The sequence below is a fragment of the Vipera berus genome (genome assembly GCF_964194415.1).
Source record: "Vipera berus genome assembly, chromosome: 6".
NCBI lineage: Eukaryota > Metazoa > Chordata > Lepidosauria > Squamata > Viperidae > Vipera > Vipera berus.
The window spans coordinates 70234709-70261278 of NC_138208.1; the positions used below are offsets into that span (position 1 = coordinate 70234709).

General features: G+C 38.4%; 1 protein-coding gene across 7 annotated transcripts in view; it reads right to left on the bottom strand.

Moving 5' to 3' along the window:
• Positions 1 to 25385, bottom strand: part of DRAM1 (DNA damage regulated autophagy modulator 1) — a 48206-nt gene extending 22821 nt beyond the window's left edge. The window contains exons 1-8 of one of the 7 annotated variants that reach the window (XR_014026887.1): positions 24630 to 25385; positions 18870 to 18937; positions 13537 to 13679; positions 10470 to 10647; positions 8726 to 8784; positions 7634 to 7750; positions 3739 to 3831; positions 1925 to 2095 (exon numbers count right to left, since the gene is read on the bottom strand). Coding sequence is in view for 3 of the 7 variants with exons in the window: in XM_081330988.1 (XP_081187114.1) it covers positions 2051 to 2095; positions 3739 to 3831; positions 8726 to 8784; positions 10470 to 10647; positions 13537 to 13679; positions 18870 to 18937; positions 24630 to 24883 (840 nt within the window). In the remaining 4 variants the exon portion in view is untranslated. Of the gene's footprint in view, positions 1 to 1924; positions 2096 to 3738; positions 3832 to 7633; positions 7751 to 8710; positions 8785 to 10469; positions 10648 to 13536; positions 13680 to 18869; positions 18938 to 24629 lie in introns of those variants that run through there. The other 6 variants (XR_014026886.1, XM_081330988.1, XR_014026888.1 and 3 more) reach the window with 6 other exon arrangements.
• Between the last annotated feature and the right edge of the window lie 1185 nt (positions 25386 to 26570).

Here is a 26570-nt window from a genome sequence, read left to right on the forward strand (position 1 = left end):
CTGCATATTTGAATTGATTGGTTGAACTTTTTTAGTCCCACTTTTTTTTTGGGACTGCACATGGCAGAGGACTGGGAGCCACAGGAGACGGCTGAAAGAGCCATATGCGGCTCTGGAGCCGCGGGTTGCAGACCTGTGTCATAGCTGAACCAACCTGATGGCTTAGATCAAGGGTGTCAAATTTGCCGCGTCATGTGACGTGTCGTGATGTATCGTGACTTTTTTCGCATTGCTGGACCTGAGGTGAGCATAGCCTCCACATGATACAACTGGCCCTGGGCTGGCAGTTTGACACCCCTGGCTTAGATTGTTGGACTTTATTGGGGAAAACCTGTTTAGATCTCCTATGCTACAAACATGTTGTAGATGATCTGCTTTTTTTAGCAGAACAGAAAGAGGGTTAAGTACAATATTCTGTCAGATTTACATGATAGAAAAACTTCTAAGATCAGAGGACAATCAGTAATAGCTTGAGCAAAACATTTTTCAAACTTGGCAACTTTAGGATCTATGGACTTCAACTCCCATGAATCTCTACTATGATCTCTAGATCCTACAGAAATGAATAAAATTTCATTTCTGACCTATATATATTAGAAAGATATAACAGATAATTCTTACAGCCTCATAAACTGGGATCTAGACCTTCTGGAATGCAGTCCTTGGTGTCCTGTAGAACCCCAGTGTTCAGCTGATGGGATAACTGAGTTTAAGAAAAGCTGGAATACTGGTTCTTGAACAAAATATTTGCTTGGTAATTTAGTTGCTTTTAATAAAAAATATATATACCTGGAGATATGGACTTTATATGATGCTATTTACAAATTTTGTCTCTAGGCAAAGGTCTCTATAATGGTCTTAACAGAACTAAATAACGTAAAATTCTTATTCTTGCAGATTTTTTTCTGCCTATTACCGGTAACTTTCCACAGTGATATAATTTACAATTTCTGCAAACTACAATGTGCTATTATCTTCTCAGCTTTGTCTGGCAGCAACATATAACTTTTGCACCATTTTTTTCACCAAAATATGATTTCTGCATATAAAAAAATATTGCTCAGTATTTATCAAAATTACTTATCTAGCATAGATTTTCTGTATCAGGCACTAATTTTCTTTCTCTATTTATAAAAATCCCTAAGAAATGAAATTAATAACACTAATGATAAACAAAACCTATCTACTTTCTAGGGAAACTATGCAAACTGTCCTTTTGCTCTTACCGGGGCATACTATTCTACTGAACATAAACATTTATAGATTCCAACTGATTTTCTTTTGAAGCCTGCTGAAACCCTTCTGATTTCATAATAGTGTGCCTCTATTTTTTATTTGTGATGTAGCCATTTTGATATCTAATATATGACCCAATCTTCCTCAGAATGGCCCTCTGAAGATGTGAGCAGACTGTAACTTCATGACATTTTGACATGTGTTTCCAAGCACATTCACCTAAAACAGGGGTCCCCAACTCCCGGTCCGTGGACCAGTACCGGGCCACAGCATGCCAGCAACTGGTCTGCACAAACAAGCAAAGCCCCATGCAGGCAGCACAAAAAACCATGCACCTTCTGGTCCATTGAAAAACCTCTCTCCACGGAACCGGTCCCTGGTGCTCAAAAGGTTGGGGACTTCTGACCTAAAGAAAAGCCCTACTGAATTCAGTTGGCATCTTCCAAGTAATTGGTAGCTGGAATTGCAGCTTGAGTTTCATTCTGAGGCCATCATTACGCACCAAATGAGTAAAAAGGAAAAAGATTATAACAGATGAACATTTATTCCTTGGTGATTACATATTTGAGAAGTCCACTATTTAAAAACGTTTACAAAACAGAAAATGTATTTATAATACAAAACATTATTAGTAGGTAGGTTACACAGGAAAATTAATACCCTAAAATTAAAAACACTTTTTTCCCCCCTTGACAATGATTACACAATTTGCAGCAGTGATGCATCAGGTTCATGCCAGGTCAACCTTGGCCATTGCAACAGTTTCTTTATATCCCCCCCCCTCCGAAATCCAGCTAACTGTAACAAAAAGTGGTCAGTGGTTTCCATGAATTTCTGTTAATATCTGTATGGTAACTCCCTAGAAGAAAAGATTACAAGAAAAGGCAAAAATCAGCAAATCATTGCAAAGCACACATTTAGATGTAAGCAGAAGATACCAAGTTTGGAATTAGGGGAAAATTTACTATATAAAACAGCTGCAACTAAAATATGAAAAATTTGCTAATATTTTAAATGCCATAACCTTAACTGTGTGCTCTAATGCAAAGGCCAACATACAGGTGGTCTTTGTTTAGGTACCACAATTGAGATGAACAACTCCACCACTCAGCAAAGCCGTCTCTGAGTGGGAAATCATAAGATGGTGATTGTGTTTTCCTTTCTCCACATCCCCTGAATGCTCATCTAGACAGTACTGGAACAGGTGACTCAAAACTGACAGGATTAATCAGTTTTATATATTGACTTTTATTTATTTATACCCTTCATGATTTTTATGCATAACTCAAGGTAGAGAACATACCGAACATACCTTCCTTCTCCTATTTTTCCCAAAACAATAACCTTGTGAGGTGGGTTGGGCTAAGTCACAGGGGTAGGCAACCTTGGCTCTTTTATGACTCATGGACTTCCAGAATTCCTGAGCCAGAACAGCTGGCTCAGGAATTCTGGGAGTTGAAGTCCATGAGTCAGAAAAGAGCCAAGGTTGCCTATCCCTGGGCTAAGAGAAAGTGACTGGTTCAAAGTCACCCATGGTTTCATGCCTAAAGTGGGACTAAAACAGTCTCCTGCTTTCTAGCATGATGCCTTAATTGCTAGTCCAAATTGGCTCTAATTTGCCTGCACATCATTATCCCACTCACCCAGCACTGAGATAATAAGAGAATTAATGTTTGCATTTACATTTATTGGAGAGGAAGGGATTGCAAGAAAGTAAGCAGGCACACAATGGGGAATACATATTGAAAGCAGTGGGCTCTTGCTGGCAGCCATGAGCATGCTACACAAACTGCCCTATTGTGTGCCTGCTTACTCTCCAGTAATCCCTTTCTTTCCAATCTTTTTGCTCTGCAAGGGGGAGAGGAAATAAAACAATAGGTCAGCCACAGGACAATGCACAATGACACTGATGATGATGTCACTGAGGGACAGGACGACAGTCACTTTGAATGGTTGCTGAACAAGGCAGTTGGTAAGTGAGGACTATATGTAATACACCACAGTCCCACTAATATAGATTTCTGTCCTAACACTGTTAATGAGATCTAAGTATGGGGAATAAATTTTCAGAAACATCTCTTCTAAAAATATGGCACGAAATATGATTTAACTAGGTCACATCAAGATCTAACAGCTGCACTCACACAGCTGTTAGCTGAATTAGTTTTAGCTTCATTTTATTTTTCAGGCTTTATTACTTGAACCAAATTAAGCTAAGTGAATTAATTACGTGAGCTCAGCCCGTTTCTTTTCCCCCTTCTTCCTATTCTGCAATAATTCCTGGCCAAATAAATTTGGAAAATTTCCACTCTCCCAACTTTCAAAATCTCTAATCAACCCATGTTCTAATCAGTCCACATGTTCTTTGCAGGTGAGTGGCCACTGGGCTGCAGCTTAGACAAGTACTCAAGAGATGCAATTTGCAACTATCAGTGTCTCTGTAAAGAGGCTACGAGAATTACTTCAATGAATTTTGCCATCCTGATAGTCCCACAGGCTTACCTGAAAATCTCTGATATATGTTAAGAAGAAGAACACAAAGCTGAAGGCTACTGTCCATTCACAGATTGCACTTACAAAATGGTACACATAATCCTAATGGAAGGAATATATATGTAAAAAACCATTAAATAGAGCCATTAAATTGCTTGCAATGGCAAACAAAAGGTGAGTCAGGCATAGAGATAGCAAATAACTATATACCAGATGCACAGTGTGGTGGGAAAGTACTTATTGATTTAGAATGGCTTCCAATTAGAATGGCATCCAGGCACGTGTCTCTTTGATTCAACAGAAGCCTCATCAGTAGGAAAAGGATGTAATTGTCAGTAATTGACCTCCTCCGGCATTCTCCATGTTGTTCTGGAGGATTGTCCCCCAAGGATTTGGGAAGAGGAGAAAACTTCAAAGCCTGCCTTTTTCTCTATTTCACTGACAGAAGCCCCTGCTACCTCAAGCCCTGTTGTCATCAAGTGAGGACAATCTTATTGATTTGCTGAATTTCAGTACGCTTAGCCGTTTTATTTTTCCTACATGACTTATTACCAATGAAAACTTAATATTAAAATATAAAATACTCTACAACTGGATCATTTTTCATTACTAAGTTTCTATAAGCACCCATACAAGCTATGACAAATATTGGAACGCTGGTGGCAGTGGTTAGAATGCAGTATTGCTCACAGCCTGGTGTTCGATCCTGACCAGCTCAAGGTTGATTCAGCTTTTTATCCTTCCGAAGTTGGTAAAATGAGGACCCAGATAGTTGGGGCAATATACTGACTCTGTAAACTGCTCAGAGTGTGCTGTAAAGCTCTATGGAGTATTATATAAGTCTATGTGCTATTGCTATTTTCTTGAGAATCATTGCTCTTAGTCATTTTATGATTATTATTTGAATTATTTCAGGTTTTTTAAAAAAATGTAAGTTCTTGACTTCACGACAGTCTTTTCTATAACAAGATTTTTAAGGCAGGAAAAACAAAGTTTGAAAACCTGTGCTATTTTCCTAAGAGCTAGATAAACACCTTTGGATCATCTGCTAGGATGAAACAAATAGCAACGAATTAGTCAAACAGGCAGAGGGCCCCAACAAAGAACTCCAGTTGAGTTTCATGGGGATTTATAAGTTGATATAAGGTTTGCTTTGTACATTGTAATAGAAGGAGGAAAGGATACCTACGAAATAGCACTTTTGTTCCTGGGACACAAACTCTAATCAGTATGCCCATTTTAACAACAGGATATTTACAGAACATCCTTAAAAATCATGCTTCATGGGAAAATCTTTCACCCACTCTGCAGTTCTAAATAACAATAGAATGTGGTATCTAAGATATGGTCTGGTTAAAATTGATTAGTGCTCCTGATAGAAGAAATGATATGATCAAATGAAACAGATAGGGTTTTTTGCAGCCAATATATATCATTAGTCATAAAATTGAACATAATAATAATAATAATAATAATAATAATAATAATAATAATAATAATAATAATAATAATAATAATAATAATAATATCACCACATCCCTGGTCTTTGGAAAGGACTCGATAGATGGATATAAATATCAAATCCAGTATGAACATCTGGCTGATTGTGCAACAAGCCATAACTGGTAATATAGAATAGTTCAATACTATCTTCTTGGTTGACTTTCTATTGTATTTGAAACATTTACCTACCAGATGCAATCCTTACCCATTATTTTATGAAAAATAACACAAAAATGCTCCCTTTTGTGGTCTATCATGTGCACAGAAATAGTAGTAGAGAATCAACACTTTTCAAAGAGTAGCTATAGTCTGCTTGCCACAAAAATAATGAAGAATCTTTATAGTACCAAAACCGGATTTATTGTGCCATAAGCTCTCTTTATTCCTGCATCAGGTGCTTTAAAAGTTATCCTCAGTTGATCTGTCTTAGCATATAGCACTAATCAGCAGCCATTATTTATTTATTTTTATTTTAATACTATTTCTATACCGCCCTTCTCCCGAAGGACTCAGGGCGGTGAACAGGGCAAGAATAAAAATACAAATTACAAAAGTTAAAACAAGATTAAATAAGTGCCCACATACTAAAAGACATCATTAAAACCTAATAAAAAACAGTAGCAACCCCCCCCAATCCCCTCATCAGGCCAGGCCAGCTTGTTCAAAAAAGTATGTTTTTAGCTCACGGCGAAAGGAGCGAAGGTCGGGCGCCATCCGGAGCTCAACCGGTAGCTGGTTCCATAGCTCCGGGGCGCCCACAGAGAAGGATCTCCCCCTGGGGGCCACCAATCGACACTCTCTGACCGGTGGCACCCTGAGGAGGCCCTCTCTGTGGGAACGCACAGGGCGGAGGGAAGTCGATGCCGGCAGCAGGTGTTCCCTCAGGTACTCCGGACCCCTGCCATGTAGGGCTTTGAATACCATTACTAGTACCTTGAATCTCACCCGGAAGGCAACTGGTAACCAATGCAGCTCACGGAGCAGAGGTGTAACGTGGGAGTATCGGGAGACTCCCAACACAACTCTCGCGGCTGCATTCTGTACCAGTTGGAGCTTCCGGGTGGTCCTCAAGGGCAGCCCCATGTAGAGAGCGTTGCAGTAGTCTAGTCGAGAGGTCACGAGCGCATGAGTGACCGTGCATAGATCATCCCGGCTTAGATAGGGCCGCAACTGGCGCACCAGTTATATTGTATCCTCCTAAATATTTAGCATACAGCACTAATCAGCAGTCATTATATTATATTCTCCTCCTAAATATTTAGCATATAGCACTAATCAGCAGTCATTATATTATATTCTCCTCCTAAATATTTAGCATATAGCACTAATCAGCAGTCATTATTATATTATATTCTCCTCCAAAATATGTAAGGATCATCAACATTTTTCCTTCAACTCCAGGCCTAATCTGCAAACCCAGTCATTTGTTGACTCCTAGAAACTGCCTGAACAAGACGCTGCAGTTTTCTTGTTGGCAAGTTTTAGAAAGTGGTTTGCCACTGCCTGCTTTCTAGGGCTGAGAGGGACTGATTGGCTCAGGGTCACCAAGTTGGCTTTGTGCCTAAGGCGGGATTAGAACACACAGACTCCACTCCCTGGCCTCATGCCTTTAACCACTGCACCAAACTGGACCTATACGTTTATATGGCTAGTCAAGTGTCAGTGGCTCTGGGCAATAAAAAATAAATAGAACCACCACAATCACTATTTGGTGGAGCAGTGGGCTAATGCCTCCTTAAGTAACACCAGCTGCCTGCAATTAGTGCAGGTTCGAGTCCCACCAGGCTCAAGGTTGACTCAGCCTTCCATCCTTCCCAGGTAGGTAAAATGAGGACCCAGATTGTTGGGGGCAATTAAGCTGACTTTGTAATAATGCCGCTTGGGGTGTGTGTGTGTGAAAGCCCTAATAAGCAGGCATATACATAGAATGAAGGCTACTGCTAAGCTTGTAAGCCGCCCTGAGTCTTCGGAGAAGGGCGGGATATAAATGGAATTAAAATAAAAATAAAAAACAAATTAAAAACAAATTTAAAAAATTAATACAAACAATACTATTATTAGTTGAGGAGATATTGTACAACTGTAAAAGAATATTTCACTTTTCACCAATCTGAAAGAAAATTCTAGGAAGAATAATCCCAAATCCTCTCTCAGGCCAGATTATATTATTTTAGGGGTGCATGTTTGTGTGTGCATGGATATAGCTTCAGAGCAAAAAGTCAATAATTCTTTTAAAAAGAATTTAGCTCACATGATGTAATAAGATGGTGAATTTGTTGCCACTGTGAGTTGTAGAGTGGGGGGGCACGAAGGGAGGCTCAGCCAATCTCAATGTATACCTGGTTGTACTTTGACAACAAAGGTTCATTCGTTCTATCAATATAGGTTGCATGAGGCATACCTGGTCAGAGCTCAGATTTGCGAGGAGTTCTGGCAAAGTGTCCTTTTGTTCTGAATATTAGACTGACAACCTTCCATTCCTGGCCTTTGGGTGAGAGGCAAATAGCCATGGATTATTCTGAAAGGAGAATTTACACAAACCTCAATTCTCCAAGTGCAAGTCTTTATTACATTTGTTTTGTTTGAACTTTTAAAAAAAATAATTTTGAACTTTTACAAAAAAAAAATTAATTTCACAGTTCTGAAATCTATACATGAACCAGAATGCACTTGCACATTGAAAACTGCACTTCTCAGAACTTAACAATGTAGTTCTTGGTTTTGTAAAAAAAACCACAACCCTACAATTTTTAAAAAGTGTCTACCAAAGAAATATGTGTACAAAAAGGATAATACCTCATCTATATCTTCATATAGATAAAATATCTAGATTTTTATGTGATTTTTTTTAAAAAACCAAATTTGAAAGATGAGAATTGAGCAAAACAAATTTGCAGCCAGAAAAAAACCTGAAGAGTTAAGACTTAATAGTTTTATTCATCTATAAATGTATTTTTAATTTATGAATTTATTGAAGCTAAGCATTGATTATGATTCTTGGTATTATTACTCCTACTGATTTCTCATTTTCTATAATATTTCTAAAGGAGACCTTGCTTCCTAAAATGCTTTTAGGGTTCCAAACTTCTCTGTATCTTTTAGTTTCTAGCTACAATTCTTAATTTTCTCACAGTTTTCTCATAACAAAAATCCATGAGATAGGAGTAATGTCCTCCAAATTTATTAGCAAGTCTAGGACTCTGACCAAATATATCTCAGGTAACCTTGATTTACAGAAAGTTAAACATCACTGAGTTAAAAATCAAAAAGCACCAAGTTTGAAAAGCCTATATATATATATATATATATATATATATCCAGGCAAACCTTAAAATATAGATGTCACAACCTATTAAATAGCATTAGCAACTTGCAAACACAGCAGCTCTGGTTATCTGTGTCCTTAAGTATCTTAATAAAATTAACTAATACATAAAGTTAAGCTGCACTGAATGGGTAGAAATATTAATTTTTTTACCTAGTATATGTTTACCTTTTCACCTGGATTCCAATCTATTTTTGTTATGGATATTAATGAAGCACATGCAATCACTGGGAAAAAGGAGTTAAGAGGAAACAACTGATTTAAAAAATAAAACATATAAAACTACATTTTCCTTTTACCAATATACAGTTCATAACCTATGAAATAATGAAAGGAATATATCATTAATCAAATGGGGGAACAGAAATAGTAATAATGGCAGATGTATATGAAGGGAAAACTGATGTCTGATAACAGAATTATATTTTTTTTTATTTGATTGTATACAGTAACTATTGTGCACAGACATGTTAGCAAGCCCACTCAATATGAAAAAGCAATGAATGTAGTTTCCTTAGATTCTGAAATCTCTTGGTTTGGGTGTACATTCCTAATTTCAGTATCTAGAATGAGTATTTTAATTTTTAAGATAAAGTTCATCTTTATCTTTTTGTTTTTGCAGAAGAGCAGGGCCAATGCAATGTAATGCAAGACTCGAAGTTTTCTTGCAGAGACTCCACTTCATAGAAACCTTGTACTATTCTCCTAGCAAGTAGTACTTATCCCTATAGTAAGCTGTTTATTTTTAAAGAGGCCCCCTAGATTATGAAGCCTTCTGGAAAAAAAGAAGGCCCCTACGTCATAAGTACCACTTGCTAGGAGAATAGCACAAGGGCTGGCAGCCTGTGCAAGAAATCTAAGTTGAGCCTTGCATCGCATTACATTGGCCAGGCACTTCTGCAAAAAAAGAAAAGTTAAGTTGGTGCTGCTGGACCCTGGAGCTGGGTGAGGAGCAGGTCCCTTGGGTAGCTGGATGGGAGACAGGCCTTGGTTTACAAGCTGTAAGTGTCCTCTGTCTGCCAGCTTTAGGCTCCCTTGCTTGGTTGAATGCAGTTTGGGAGCAGGCTGAGGCCTGGGGAACTCCCGAGGAACAGGAAGCAGAGCACTGGCTGCCTCAGGGGTGGGGAAGGACTTGGAGGCCCAGGCAGGCAGGTCTGGGCCTGCACTAGGTCTCAAGGGCCTCCCCCATCCCTGAGGCACCCAGTGCTCCACTTAATTACCCACATTTTTTAACAATTGCACTGGGGATGTATGGGTTTAGGTGAGACGGTTCATTTAATACCATTGCAACATGCGGCCATAATGGGGAGGCTCCATGACAGTTGTATCTCAAGGACTGTCTTTATATCATGAAAATGGTTTCAACATAGCTGGTACATACTATATATCTAGGTATCTTCTTATGTCTAGTGCACAGGTCTGCAACCCGCGGCTCCAGAGCCGCATGCGGCTCTTTCAGCCGTCTCCTGCGGCTCCCAGTCCTCTGCCATGTGCAGTCCAAAAAAAAAAAAAGTGTGACTAAAACAGTTCAACCAATCAATTCAAGTATGCAGGGTAGGTGCATATCTCGCCTTGGCTCCACTCTTCAGTCAAACTCTGTTCTGCGCATGCGCGCATGTACACACATACGCGCACATTTTTTGCGGCTCCCAGTTTTTCCTTTTGTGAGGGAACCGGTTCCGTGTGGCTCTTTCACTGTTTCAGGTTGCTGACTCTAGTGTGTCTCTCCCAAGGTCTCATTGTTTTATAAGCATGGCTTATATCCCAAATTTGCATATTATGAACTGCATAATTTTATCCTTTTCAGGAAATACTGTAAAACTGAATATAGAAATAGTAAGCTGACTTAAATGTGTGGTGCTTGTATAATTAAGACATATTTGACATATTAATATTCTGTAAAAAAGGATACTGGGAATGACAGCTACCCAAACCATTACGGAGAGGAATAATCTTGTGTGACATAGACATGGGGTGCTCCATTGTGGACGTGATTTGTAAGAGATAATTGTCTGAAGAAGAATGTAGAGAGCACCAGAGACAAAAGCCAAAAGAGCTCCCCCATCATGGACAGCAGGAACTGCTAACTCCTGAAAAGACAATTGAAAAGCTGTGTATATTATTAGAGTTGCAATCAATGTACAGAAAAGACTATAATCAAGGAGCAAATAAGTGTAGCCAGACTACAGTAATAGTACAGTAGTCCTCGACTTACAACAACAATAAACAACCAAAATTTCTATAAACTGTGGTGGTGGTAAGTTGAGCTGGACCCTATTTTATGAAAATTTTATAGAGGTTGTTAAGTGTATCATGTAGTTGTTAAGTGAATACCGGGGTCATTGGACAAATTCAAATTCCCCAATGGGCAATTTATACTTAAAATCAGCAAAAAGGTCACAAATCACAATTAGTGACCACAGGACATTGCTATCAGTGTCATAAATACGAGCCAGTTGCCAACCGTTCCAATTGCAAACATGTGACTGTGAGGGTGGAGCACAGTTGTAAATGCAAGTACAGATCATAACCCATGACAATTACAACCAGTCTACAAAGTTACGGCTATTGTAGAGCCTTGAAGTCATTTGATCAAAATCCAGGTCCTTGGCAACCACTTGCATTTACAAGCACATGGTGGGCTTCAACCTCCCCCTACCCGCCTGTCTCCCCCACATGTCTGCCGTTTTGGCTGCTCTGCTTTCCACCCCCCACCATCTCTTGCTGACCTACACTATCTTCCCCTACTTTGAGGCATGCCTGGCCAAGGCAGCTGATGGCCCTTCAGAGCCGTTGTGGAAGCCTCACGAAACCCAACTGCTGCCTTGGCCAGGCACTCCTTAGCAGCAGTGGACAATGATGTTGGTCAGCAATGGACAATGATGTTGGTCAGCTGGGGATGGCAGGGGCAACAGATTACAGGGCAGCCAAAAAGGCAGATGGGGGGGGGGAATTGAAGCAGAGGCAAGTAGGGCAGAGCACTGGAGCCTCATCTGCTGAAGGAAGCTCCCTGAGACCAGCTGGGAAGGAGGCAGTTCACACAAGGCAGAAGATGTGTGAGGTCATTCCCTAATGACAGTGCAGATGTTGTCCAACAACCATAACCAGGACTTCCAGAACAATTGTTGGTATGCGCTACAGTCACGTGGTGCTTCACCTAACAACTGCTGCACTTAGCAATGGATACCAATCAGGGTTGTTAAAGAGTGATGACTACCTGTATGGTAATTTATGAAGAGGACAGATTTTTCCTAATAGATACCACTGATTTATCAAAAAAAACACCAAAACCCCACCTTGATTATTAGGGCCTGGCTAGGGAAATTGGAGGACACAGAGAGAAAGATCTTATTCAGCTTATATAATGTTAACTGTAAATACAACACTGGCTATCATTTAATGCACAGATGTTTCCTTTAATGTTGATTTTATTGATTGAAAACTCATTTTATGTCATATTTTGTGAATGATTTCATAACACAGTTCACAGTTTGCGGTTGAATTCAGTTCAACAAAAACTTCAAGCTGATAATATCATTCCCGTCCTACTTAAACGTCAACTCAATCCAAATGTATCTTGCCTTCTTCATGACCCATATTAAATGGGCCTCATGAGTCTATAAATAACATATTTGTACTCTTGAAATGAATAAGACAGAATTTACAATTATATCACTCCATGGATGTAGTTCATTATTGCTATCTCAAATTTGCTTAGATTCCAAGCCATAAAATCATACACTGATTTGATTTACCATTCACTGAGCTACATCAAACAGTCTGCAAATGTAATATTTCCTGTTTTATACTCTCCTTGCTTGGTCTTAAATCTGTTTCAGAAGGTCCCTCAACTATCTCAAACATATTTGGAAAATTAGCAAGCAACTATCTGGATTGAAACTATCACTTCTTCTCACAAGAAATATACCAAGTATACCAAGTATCCATTGGATATCAAAAATTCCATCTCATTCATATTATCTAACTTCTTTCATTTCCACAGATCATCAGAAGACACCTTGTTTGAGAAGGACAACAATGTCTAGGACAAATACTTTTATGGGTAACATGCATATCTGGAATTCTGTTTTGCATAAAATGCATATCTATTGTAATTTTAATTATTTAGGAAAGGCATTATTATAGCATTAAGCTAAGAGCAACCCAAACAAAGGATAAATGTATCTTGATATTTCCTGATCTCAATCTTATCTTTGTTTGGAGGACATGGTTACAAAGAAGTATCTGCTGAGCATACTGTATAATCGTTGCCTCTAGCGAACTGAACATCTGATTGCAATCAATTCTAGACTATAGAGCAGCCTCAAGTTACCACCTAGGTGACTACACTGCAGGAATTACTAGTCTGTTTATTTGTACTGATACTTCTGATAGAAATTTTTAAGTTGATGTTTTCTCTGGAAAAGGGAATAACTATAGGTAATCCTTGGGTTATGACAACTGAGCCCAAAATTTATGTTGCTAAGTGAGAATTGTTAAATGAATTTTGCCCCGTTTTATGACCTTTCTTGCCACAGTTGTTAAGTGAATCACTGCAGTTGCTAAGTTAGAAACAGGATTGTTAAGTGAATCTGGTTTCCCCATTGACTTTGCTTGTGAGAAGATCACAAAAGATGATCAGATGATTCCAGCACTCTGCAACCATCCAAATGAACCAACTGCCGAGCATCCAAATTTTGATTACCACATAATTAGGGGGTTGCTGCAATGGTCATAAGTGTGAAAAATGGCCATAAGTCACTTTTTCCCCTGACATAACTTTGAATGGTCACTAAATGAACTCTTGTAAGTCGTACATTGCTCCGATTCTCTCTTGATATTTACTAAGTTATTTTAAAAGGCTGGTCTTATGAATATATTTAATGCTCATATAATATTCTTAATAATTTGTAAGCCATTGAAGGAGAAATGAGATATAAATTTAATAAATAAAATATAAACATATCTTTCTTACTTACCTGAAAACTTGCAACGATGCCCAGTCCAATACAACCCAGAATTCCAACGTACAACGTCAATAAGTTGAAACAAGGGGAAACAAAATGTGTCACATCATTTTGTTTCTTGACAATTAAATATTTTGTATACATTGTAACTGCACCTAAAAAAAATGAGAAAAATATTTACAAATTGTCCTTAAAGACAAATGATGCAATACAGAGGTGAGTCTGGTCCTGACAAAACAGAGAAAAGAATAATTTTACTTAAGATAATGAATATGCTATACCGAGTTCTTGAACTGTAACAGTCACAATAATGTGTTGGCATGCCCTTCCCTGCCAAAATTATTTTGCAATAATCTGTCCCATTCTAAACTGATCAAGAAGTAAAATTGGGGTCAGAGCTCTGTGTTTCCAAGAATTTGATTGCGCTAAATGCTGTGGATCACTAGAAATAATTCCTTTCCAGACAATGAGAGGACTTGAGATTGCCTAAAATGCTCCACACAGCTGCTCCTCCAAGTTAGTGCTCTCTGGTGAGTTTAGAGCTCTGGGAGATAAGGAAATAACCATCGTGCTCAAGCCATGGTTGGCATCCTTGAAAAGACACGAAGGTCACATACCTCCCACTTCTAATGACTCTCAGAAATTGCTTGTTAACTGCTTTTCAGTTATTACAGATCTTTGGATCAACATAGCACTGAATTTCCTTCAATCCTTAGTGAAAGAAGTTTTAACTAAAAGTTTAATTTTTTTTACAAATGGGGAAATAAACAGTAAAAGAATGATTAAAACTTTTGATCTAGTAAATTACAAAGATTGAGACAAATTTGAAATAAGATTTTGAAATTAATTATAAATAATCCTTCCAGTGAGAAAATGCTTTATTTTTTTTTTAAAAAAAATAAAAATTGGATAGTAGAGGGAACTAGAGATTATAATTAAAGGAGAACACTTAAATTTGACTTACACAATGAAGCAAAACATTTTAATGTTGAATACACTAAAGGATCTTATTAAAACAGATATGCTGTTATCTCTGATAACCGTGAATAGCTTTTGCTGACATCAGACCGAAATGACTGGACTACATGGATTTGTTTATAGATAAAAGATAGGATACTTAAAGAAGCGATCATCTGTTGTATTTTAAGAAAATAGATCAGTTTAAAAAATTCCTTATATCTGTTATGGTGAAGAGGGAAGTCACTTCTTTATATATTTATTTTCTTTTTCTTCATTATTTTTTCTTTCTTTTCTATTGTTTTTTTCTGCACTTTTCCCCTTTCTTTTTAGTTTATATTAGTTTTTACCATTAGAATTGTAATCTTTAATAAAATTATTATTTTATAAAAAGAAATCTTATAAAATAAGATAACGAAGAAACTTTCCCACCAGAAGGAAAAGGATTTAGACTCCTAAAGAGGACTGCATACAGACAGGCAAAGATCTTTAAATATTGAAAAGATTTAAAGGGTTTGGAAGGAGGGCACATAACTAAAGAATAAAAATTTTTATTGAAAGAGATTGTCAGGCACAAGAAACCAGGAGCTGGGATAGAGTTCAAAACCATTGAAAGTTTATTCCATGCAACCTATACACAAGAATCTGATGGTCAGATTAACTAATGGTCAATGCGAATTGGCACCAGATATGAGTCAACAGACCTTTTTGGGGGGTGGGAAACTGGACTAGTTCTCTTTTGAGGGCTAGGAAATAGGATAGCAGTCTCCAGTTATCTGAACAGTTGTCACATACAAAAGAGAATGGTTTAATTCTCCACTGCCCCGGAACACAGAACCAGAATCAATGGTTAAAACTACAAAGTATGGTCAGGCTAGATATAAGAAAGAACTTCTCACCGTACAAGTGACCACATGTGAAGTCTACCATGTGTTGATTTTCCTTTGCTGAAAGTCTTCAATCAGAGGTCGGATGTTTGTTTATTGAAGATGATTTATTCAATCTTGCACTGGCAGAGGATTGGTCTGAACAATCTCTAACATCCCTTCCAACTATGTAATTCTAAAAGATCTACTTATGCAACTAGAACTTTTACTCTGTTGACAAAAGCAGTAGATACAGTAGTGGCCAAAATTGTGGAAACCTTTTGAGAAAAGTGTACAGTAGAAATGCCACCTTTGGTCAAGTTTCCACCAATTTTTCTTCTAATTTCTTTATAACTGTAGCCTTGTTCATTTAATAATACTATTTTACATTGCTTTCTGGACAACCAGTCAACTCTTTGCACCATTACTTTAATTTTATTACATTTTACAAGCTCACTAAATGAAAGAACACAAAAAACCCGACCAACTTGATAGCGATCACATAACACACTGACCAAAGTCCTCCTCTCAGCTTCAATACATGACATCAATAACTGAATCCTACTGATCTGATTGGCTCATTGCCAAAACAAGATGACACCTGATTGGCTCTCTAAACACTCATGCTCATTGGCTACAATCCGATGAAGGAAAGCTACCTGATATTAACCTACGCAAGTTGTGCTTCCTTTTTCTGGTTATTTGGCTATAACTTTCATATAATACAGTACAGATAATTGAACAAACTTTGTTGCATTACATTCTTGATTAAATTGTCTTTCCATTGATATATAATTTTATGGTACTACTCCAAAAAAAAAAGTGGTGCTATTAGCCATCAAACCTCAAAAGTACACTTTTCCCGAAAGGTTTCCACAATTTTGGCCACTACCGTAACATGAAAGAAACCTCCCTATCAGGTAATCAGCAGAACTGAGGCTAGAAAATAATGCTTCTTTATTATAGATCTCTTGTGAAATAGTTTACCACTACAGATTAGATAGCTATTGCTACAGATTAGATTGCTCCAATTCAACCTTCCAGAAGCAAGTTAAAATTGACTTTTTCCATTTTAATTTATCTAATTTAGAAAGTACTGCTAAATTGTTTATGTGCTCCCATTTTAAAATATTTAATTTTGTTATGACTGAATTGTTTTTGTTTTATTGGATGTTTTTCTTCATAAACCAGTAAGAGTTACAGGACTATAAAAAACAAAACAATGATTTAAAAACAAATGTCATCTAGTTTCAGACAGCAAAACATGGATCGAGGACAAGAGGCAGCAGAAACACGGACTGAGTACGCAGAAGGAAAGCAATCCTTAAGTATCTTCCTCGTAAAACAATCAGGCCTTTAAAGTAAGAACCAGACTTAGAGCATAGTCCAAAAACAAATGGGCTAAAATAACAAATGAAGACAATACAGAACTGTAGTGTAGCGGTGGCTCAGTGGGTTAGGACGCTGAACTTGTCGATCGGAAGGTCGGCAGTTTGGCGGGTCGAATCCTGAGTGCCGCGTAGCAGAGTGAGCGCCTGTTACTCGTCCCAGCTTCTGCCCACCTAGCAGTTCGAAAGCATGTAAAAATGCAAGTAGAAAAATAGGGACCACTACGGTGGGAAGGTAACAGCGTTCCGTGCGCCTTTGGCGTCTAGTCATGCCGGCCACATGACCACGGAGACGTCCTCGGACAAGCGCTGGCTCTTCGGCTATGAAACGGAGATGAGCACCGGCCCCTAGAGTCGGAAACGACTAGCACGCATGTGCGGGGGAACCTTTACCTTTTTACTAGTGATACATATTCTATCCAGACTTGGTGTCACTTATTTAAAACCAATCATGTGCTTTTCTAAGACATGACACATAGGAAGTATTAAAATAGTTTATCTATATGTAAATACTACACAAATGCAAATATCACACAAATACTCCTAGCAAAGTCTGTCTTCTTCTTGTATTCAGTCTAGAATATTTCAAGGTCCATCTATGAAATTCAATAGCCCACCTTCCATGGGCTATTAAATCCAATAAAAACTGTTTCTCTGCACACATCACAATAAATTTAAATAGTAGTTTACAGAGTAACATCAAAAGTAAACGAGACTGTATCCAGAGAATATAGTCCCTGCTACAGATCAAGCAACATAATTCAGCAGGCAGAAGCAACATGAGCTTTTCGCTTAAGCTGATGTTAGACTATAACCTAACTACTCCTATATTACAACCAGAAGTATGCTCATTATAAATTGATAAATTGCCAGAAAGAAGAGGGAGTCAAGCTATTCTCCAAAGCACCTGAAAGCAGGACAAGAAGCAATGGATGGAAACTAGTCAAGGAGAGAAGCAACCTAGAACTAAGGAGAAACTTCCTGACAGTTAGAACAATTAACCAGTGGAACAACCTGCCTCCAGAAGCGGTGAATGCTCCAACACTGGAAGTTTTTAAGAAGAGACTGGACAGCCATTTGCCTGAAATGGTATAGCGTTTCCTGCCTGAGCAGGGGGTTGGACTAGATGATCTCCAAGGTCCCTTCCAACTTCTTCTTCTTCTTCTTCTTCTTCTTCTTCTTCTTCTTTTTCTTCTTCTTCTTATTATTATATTTATTATTTATTATTATTATTAATTATTATTATTATTTGCACAATGCCCATGTTTTCAAAGCTGTTGTCATATTTAATTTATTGCACACACCTTAAAAAACCCAAAATGCTACTTTAAAACATGTATGAAATTGCTTAACAGTGAACAATCCTAGATATACATGATAGGACAGAGTAAATATTCCACTTTGTACATTTAAATAGGGCAAGGATGCCTGTGATCAATCAAATGGTTAGCCAAGATATACAGCCATGATCCACAGTCAAGATTTATTAGATGGTTTGTATATTTATATACAACAGAAAAGAATCCATATAAAAGCCAGATCTTCATGCAGACTCCATATGTTCCATTTGTAAGAGTGTTTTCCAGCTGAGGCATTTACTTCATGCTTTCTCATGCACATAACTGTATGGATGATACAGATGTTGCTTCCATTTGCAACCCTCCTGTACTAAGGAAGTAAGATGGACTAAGCTATACAGCATCTTTGACAAAGTATTTCAAATGAAACACTTCAAATGAAAGCACTGCAAATTCTATGCAGTTATGAAGATGTGATTTTGTTATCATCATGACTTATCTAATTTTTACACATCTTCCTAAGATGTTTTATACATCTTCCTAAGCCTGAAAGTACACAGCTGTTTGAACTCATTTCTATAAAAATTATTGATTTTAATCTTCCACACCTACACTCTGCTTCTTCTTCTTGAGTTACTATGATTATGGATTACAGAAAGCTTATTTTACTCCAGGTCAATATACTGTATGACATTTGTAAAGTATTAGGTATAAATGAATTACTTTAACTATAAATCCAGATGCTTTTGCCACATCCATCTGGAGACAGGATTGTTAGAAATATTTAATCATTACAACTTTTAAAGAAAATTTAACAAGTACAAATACTTACATACCTAAGAATGCAGAAACATTGATCATAAATCCAAAGATACCACTTTCTGGAGGTTTTGCTCCTGTATCACTAGCGTAAATGATAAAAATGACAACAGTTAATATACAAATAATACATGTAAAGTAAAATCTTTCTCAAATCAAAGTTGACTCCTGGAAACTATATAATCCTATATACATCTAATTAAATTGATAATGATATAACTCAGAGAAAGGCATAATTTCTATGATCATTTGTGAGAGATGTTCCAAAAAAAACAAACAAGTGCTTAATAACCTGGGCGCTTGAATTCAGAACAATACTCATTCATCATCTGACATGTAGGCCTAAGAGTGCAATTTGTTTCTATACATACGTATTTGGATGGATATTTATCAATTGCTCTAACTTCGTAGAAAGGCTGTTCTAGTACACATTTAGGCATGGCTTATTTTTCATTTGAAATATTGAAGTACATTAATATAATTATCATTTTAAGTATTAAAAACTGACAAAAATAATTCCTGTTCTTTTTTCAAAATGGGATGATCATTAGAAATGATAACCCAATAGGTTCCAATCCTCAGATATGAATGAGATTATTGAAATAGGTGGACTAGCAATATTTTATTTCATTCGTTCATTCAATTTTTTAAGCTGCCCCACTCAACCAAACAACTCTGGGCAGCTTACAATATATTGTTGGGCACAGCTAATGGTCCAAGAGATGGCTAAATCTATGATTTGACAGTTTTAATCTAGTGGCTTTAATTCTATCTTCTACATTTCTGAGCTAACGTGACGATACCAAATTAGCATGCCAAATAGCCACATGGCACTTGGTTTACAGTTCTCAATCTATGTGTGACACTATATATTCAGTCCCAAGAACATAAACCAATCCCGGAAAATATGTTTATTTTATTTTTTTCATTTCTACTGTGATTCTCATAGCATTTAATTCCATTTGTTAGAAATTAGACTTACCATGAACATGTATCTAATGTTAAAAATCTGTTATATCTACTAATATTTTTGTAAAAACCAACAGATATCTTCACCCTGTTTTCCAAATGTAATAACATACATGCCAATACTTCTGTCATTCTGTCCATCCCTTCCAAAACAAGGCATAGCTAATTCATTTAGTGTGGACCTCTCTCTGACTCCTCTGAAGTAAAATACATCCAATTTTCCCATCACATGCAATTTGATCTCGAATAGAAATATAGAAAATCTGCCTCTGCCAACCATCACCTGAATCCCTCAATATTTATGGCAATGAAATATTAATTTTGTTGGAAACGACTAGCATGCATGTGCGGGGGAACCTTTACCTTTACCTTTAACACTCAAAAATACTCTTACTTTGTTAATTAACTCACTATTTAGTTAGAAACAAGCTTTGAGAGCCAAAGCTCCAAGTGAAACACTCAACAAATTTGAAGTACTTTTGCAACTAAAGACTGATACCACCTTAATACTATACTAAACTGTAATCACTTCAAACCTTTAAGAGCTCTATATAAGATGAGAATGGAATCTGCTGCACCTCTGATCAAAGTACAATTGGATTTTTTCCTGAAACACTCAATGTTGTAAGGCAGGGGTGTCAAACTGCCGGCCCATGGGCTGGACGCGTGATCTGGAAACCATGCCCATCCCATTGCCAGTAATGGCAAAACCATCCCGATACGTTGTGTGATGTCACGTGACATTGCGAGTTTGACATGTCTGTTGTAAGGGCATTGCAAATAACTAAAATTGTTCAATGTCATTCATTTGCATTGGATTTAGAAGAAACATTAATAAATGTTATTAAAAGTTAGATATTATTAAATACATGTTATTAACTTCAGTGCTGATTGTTAAAAATGAAAATCAGTCACAAAGGCAAAATTCTACTTTTATTCTTGCACTTTTTTATTATAACTAAGGCAACAAACACGTCACTGGTCTCAATCTTGGCTCTGGCACATGCAGAATCTGTCTTTAGTGCAGAGTTGATGTGATTTTAAGATGGAGAACATTTGACACCTGTCTTTGCCATGGTCAGATCAATATCTATGAATGTGATCACTAAGAGTTAACATTAGCCATTCAAAAGAGACAATCAATGAGTCAAGAAAAGGGAGAACAAACACCATTTCCTGCTAGCACTGAGGATGTTACCCAATTTGGGTTAATGAAATGTCTGCAAGAAAACAACCAAGCCAAGACAGCGCCAAGGACTCCTCATCTCAACCCTGAGCTACAAATATGCTCTTGTATTGGAAACATAGTTCTTAATTACTTTGCACCAAGATTTCCAAAGATTTCAAAATATAACAGATATGCAAATTCTTAGAAAATGGAATTTGTTGCAACTATATGCAGAAATAAAGGGTTTGTGGGTTTTTTTTCTTTAAACGTATTACTGTCAGTAGAATAGGAGCAACTAATGACCACTGAAATCATGTGCAAATACTTTTTCCCCCCTTCTGCTAAAAGTCTGCATTTTGATAGGTTTAAATTCCTTAGCAAAAACAGCCACTGCATAAAGCAAACACTCCCCTATCCACCCACCACAGATACTTAATGTCTTTGGGAAAAACTTAGAATTGTTTTTACAATCAGCCGTTGTCACTGTGGTGAACAGAGGGAAAGAACAAGACTTGCGTATACTAGATGGAAGCAAAGGGCTGGTTTTCTGCATTGTTTTATAATAATGTAGTGGCGCTCCAGATGGCAGTCCAGATATGATATACCTGGAAATATAGGTATCCCAGGATAATGTTGCAGAATCCAATCTGAGTTGGTCACCGGGACCAAAGGTTGGAGCCCATATTCAGGCAACTTCTCAACCTGCTGGGTGTGTGCACTGTTGACTCAGGGACCCATTTCCCAGGCGTCAATCAGGAGTAATGATTTACCATCAGCTTACCACTTAAGAGTGGAGGGCATAGCAGCACAAGGAAACAACAATCAAAGACTTAATACCCCATCAATACCCCAATCAAATAAAAGTCATAGACACCATACATACAACCCATAGAACAACCCAGTGCACACATCCAGGAGATTGAGAAATTCCCTGAGGATTGGCTCTAGCATGAATCCAAAAGCTTGGAAGAACAAACCTCTGGTCCCAGTAACCATCTCAGATTGGATTCTGCCTGATATATTTCATTTAACAAAAGATAGTATATCTCAGTATATCTCCGTTAAATTAGGCTATCTTTCTCAACTTACAACCAAAATTGAGCCCAAAATCTATGTTGTTAAGTGAGAAATTTGTTAAGTGAGTTTTGCCCCATTTTACAACTTTTCTTGCTACATTTGTTAAGTGAATCACTGCAGTTGATAAATAACACAGCTGTTAAGTGAATGTTTTTGTCATTGATTTTGCTTGACAGAAAGGTTGCAAAAGATGATCACCTGACCCCAGAACACTGCAACTGTCATAAATGTGAGTCAGTGTCAAGCATCCGAATGTAAATTGCACAACCATGGGCATGCTGCAATGGTCATAACTGTGAAAAAAGGTCATAAGTCACTTTTTTCAATGCTGTTGTAACCTTGAGCGGTCACTAAATAAACTGGCATAAGTCAAGGACTACCTGTACTTATGTGAGAACACTAATTAAGTGCAGATTAAATGTTATTTCAATTATACTTAGTAGAGAGAATCAACTGCACTGAAATCACTTTGGCTTACTTTTAGAATGTATGTTTAGCATTATATCTTTGAATTTTAGAACGAAAGGCCTCTCAGTTCCAATATATACAGAGAGCAGAATGAAATAATTAAATAAGCAGTATCAGTCTGGACTGTAATTGGAATGTGCTCCCAGATTCAAAGCAAAAAAAAAGGTGGGAGGAAACACAAGAATTAACCCTGCTTCCCCAGCCTGATGTTGTTCAGATATATTGGAGCTATAGCTATCAGAATTTCAATTTCAGTTGTTAGGAATTATCCTGAAATATAATCAGATCTTAATTAGCACTTCCCAAAGGATTTTCACTCAGCCCTATCATTATATCTGTCTGTTTCTAGCCCAAAATAATGTTTTAAGGAAATTATGTAAAGGGACTTGGTACTGTATCTGACTATCTGTAGGATAAATCTCCGAAAACTGAACAAACAGACTAATTTTCATATGTTAGGAAAAGCTGGTAAAGGAAAAACTGGTGTAAAAATGGGCCAGATCTAGATGGGGGCTGCATAGGAGGAAAAAATAAAATAAAATCTTCCATTGCATTCCTACTGGAGAGACAGTTGACCAGCAGCTCACAATAAAAGGGCTGTTGCATTCTAAACCCTGCTCCTTCTTCCTTCTCAGTCACAAGACCCAGAGTTAAATTGTTTTAAAGCATTTGGAAATTCCCGAAGCCATGCTTTGCATGATCTTATTTCATTAAGGTTCCTAGTTTTTACATACTGTGAGTTACAAGTACCAGGTATTTTTTTAAAAAAATGTCACTTGCGGAAGTTTCTGAAAAGAGGGCCCACATAACAACACCTGCTCCAATTCTCCTTGGTTTTTGTTTGTTTTTGGAGAAAAAAATATCAGTGGAGATCAAAAAAACAGCATCCTGCCTTTGGCTCTGTAGGGCTAAGGCAGGGGTTGGCAACCTCGTCCACGACCCATAAAAGAGCCAAGGTTCAAAAAATTAGCAAGTATGTATCCGAACTACCAGCCTAAATGTTGGAGGTGTGGTGGTGAAGATGCAACGTATTTTCATATATGGTGGACCTGTAAAAAGGTTAAAGCTTTTTGGATCAAAATTTGGTGGAATATGCAGAAGATATTTAAGAGAAGGATAAAGTTTTCTCCACAATTGTTCTTACTGGGTATTATTACTGATACTACTGTTGTGGACATTAAATTGATGTTGAATTTAATTACGGCAGCAAGACTTTTAGTAGGGCAATATTGGAAGAAGGAAGAACTGCTGGCTATAGAAGAATGGACTCTAAAAGTTTCCAACCTGGCAGAAATGGCAAAGATTTCGGCGTATTTGAAGGACCATTCGCAACAGAGATATATTGTGGAGTGGAAAAAATGGATTGATTACATCCAGAATAAATATGGGACTAAAAAGTTTCATTTAGCATTTGAATAAGTACTGATGTGATATTTATATTGCTTGTAGTCATTTTACAAGAGTTAAAGTGCGATAGACTTAATAACTCATTGTTGTTAGCATATGGTAGATTATGATTGTTTTTACTTTTATACCTTGTATTAGCTCTGGGAAGTCGGGGAGGGGGGAGGGTTGGGTTGGGAAGGGAAGGGGTGGGTGGGTGGGTTGGGAGGGGTTGTTTTGTTAAAGATAAAATGTATTGAAAAACTTTTTAATAAAAAAAAGCCAAGGTTGCCTACCCCTGGGCTAAGGGAAGCATCCACCACCTCCCCAGAACCTTATCACCTGTTTAGCTCAGATTACAGAACCAGCGGAATAAAATGACCTGACTGCCCTTAAGGTGAAGTGCAGGAAAGCAGAGATCTAGATGTTCCAAGTTGTGGAGAGCCAGAACATCATGGAGAGGCCTGGCAAGTCTTCAGCCGGGCCACTTTTCTCAAAGCAGGAGAGGTGACTCAACCACACTTCTTCCCCCATGTGGGGCAACCCATCAGATACGAAGTGGTCGACCGAGAGCAGGGGAAAACTTTTACTTCCCTACTTGGATTTTGATAAGATTTCAACACCTTGACTACAGTTGCTGCCCTGCCTTCCCCACCTAGGCAACGGGGCGGAGAGGCCAAGAGGGGGCGCCCTTCTTCCTCCCCCATCTCACCTGATGTACGGGAAGAGCGGCTCCACATGGCCGCTGAGCACCGCGATGGCGTAGGAGAGGATGAAGGCAGCCGACGACCAGACGACCAGGAACGTGGGAATGAAGGCCGCGCCTTGCGCGACGCAGGACATCCTGTGCCACCAGCGAACACCCCGCGGGATTAACGGCTGCCTTTCCCCGCCAGCAGGCCAGGAGGCAGAGAGGCTCCGCCAACTCATAGGGGTTACTAGGATCCGCCAAGCGGCTGAAGTCATAAAAGCGGCTGAAGTCACAAAACTTTAACTCGGGAGCGGGGGAGGAGGAGGAGGAGGAGGAGGGGGAGGCAGGACGAAGCCGCCCCGAGGCGTCCCTTCGAGAAGAGGAAGAAGGGAAAAAAAACCCGTGAGCCTGCCTCCGGACCTCCGCCCAGCCACGCGCTCTTCCTTCCCGCTCAGGTGGCGGACACGAAGCCCTCGTGGCGGGTCAGGCAACCGCCCCCGTCCTGTCGTTCTGCTCCGACCTTCCTCGCTCCCCCCGGGCTTTCCCGCCTCACCAGCGGCGGGCGGTTGCTTTCTCTTCTCGGCGAAAATGAAGCTGGCTTTTCCCGCTGGTGCAAAAGCTCCGGGCACGGCGATTTGATCTGTCAGCACGGCAAACCCCACATCCCCTCGGGGCAGACTCGAAGCGGAACTCGGAGGAGCCGCCGCCGTCGCCTCCCAACCAACTCAGCAAAACCGTTCCCCTTCATTCTTAGCTGAGTTGGCTCTTGACTTCTTAACGTTGTGCAATGTTGCGAAGTAAACAGAGCACAGCTTCCTCCCCCTCGCCCGGCGAAGAAACGGGATGCTTTTAGCTTTCGTTTCCTTGTCTACCACCCACACGCTGCCTCCTTCGTCCTCTGCGATTTATTTTGTGAAATGAGCAAAACCATAAGTCACTCCCAGTCAATTCTGATGCTGCTGGCTGAGAAAATTTGACCAGCTTTTAACTCAACTGGATAAACGGAATCTTGTATTTCAGTCACCAGTGGAAGTGGCCAAGACACTGGGTAGAACGTGCTGAATCACAAACAACGAATCAGGGTTAACACCAACCAAGTTAACACCTGTGGTGCAAATGCAACTGGTAGGTTTTCAGGAACTTGGTTAAGTTTGTTGTGGGGGATACAGCCAATTTGCCTAAGGAGTAACTTTTCTCTGGAGCAGTGTTTCTTAAAGTGCTATTAGGGGACCCCCATGGTCCCCCAAGAATCTCTCAGGGATCTGCAAAATCAAAATTATTTGCCAGCTTATGTTGAAAAGTAATGCAGTATTAAAATCACACCAAACAGTTATGAGAAGCAACATTAAATGCACGGATTTTAGTGTGGTAAATATAAATACTACCCATGCACAGAAAAACTTGCAATCCTTCATAATTTTTAAATGTCTTGAAACAAAAAGTTTAAGAAGCATTGATCTGGAGTAAGTGAACAGTGATACTTAATCTGAGGACAAAGAGGATACTTAAGTGTTTTATTTTCAGGCCACTTCTTAACAAACAACCTATAAAGTGCTCTGAATGTGATTAAATTATAGTTCTCAGAAGTTCAGCCTGCATGGACAATGGTGAAAAATGCTGAGAACTGAGATTTATCAACACCTAAAAGTACATTAATACTCTGCCCAAATAATTATACTTCCATAATAGTTCTCATGACTATTTGTTTTGTTATAAACATCAATATACTGTATATACTGCCTCAGTCTGAAATATTTCTTTAATTTCTATCCAAGAGTTTATATTAATATTAAAATGAGTCATCTTATCTTTTTCCATCAGCTACCTAATTATGATCTATATGGATGGGAAATTTACAAGGATGACTGCAATTAGGGAAGAATCATTTGTTTTCTTTATATATGTTACTGGCTGTCACAATTACGCTTACACAAAACAAACTCTGTTGGCATCAGTTGAGTT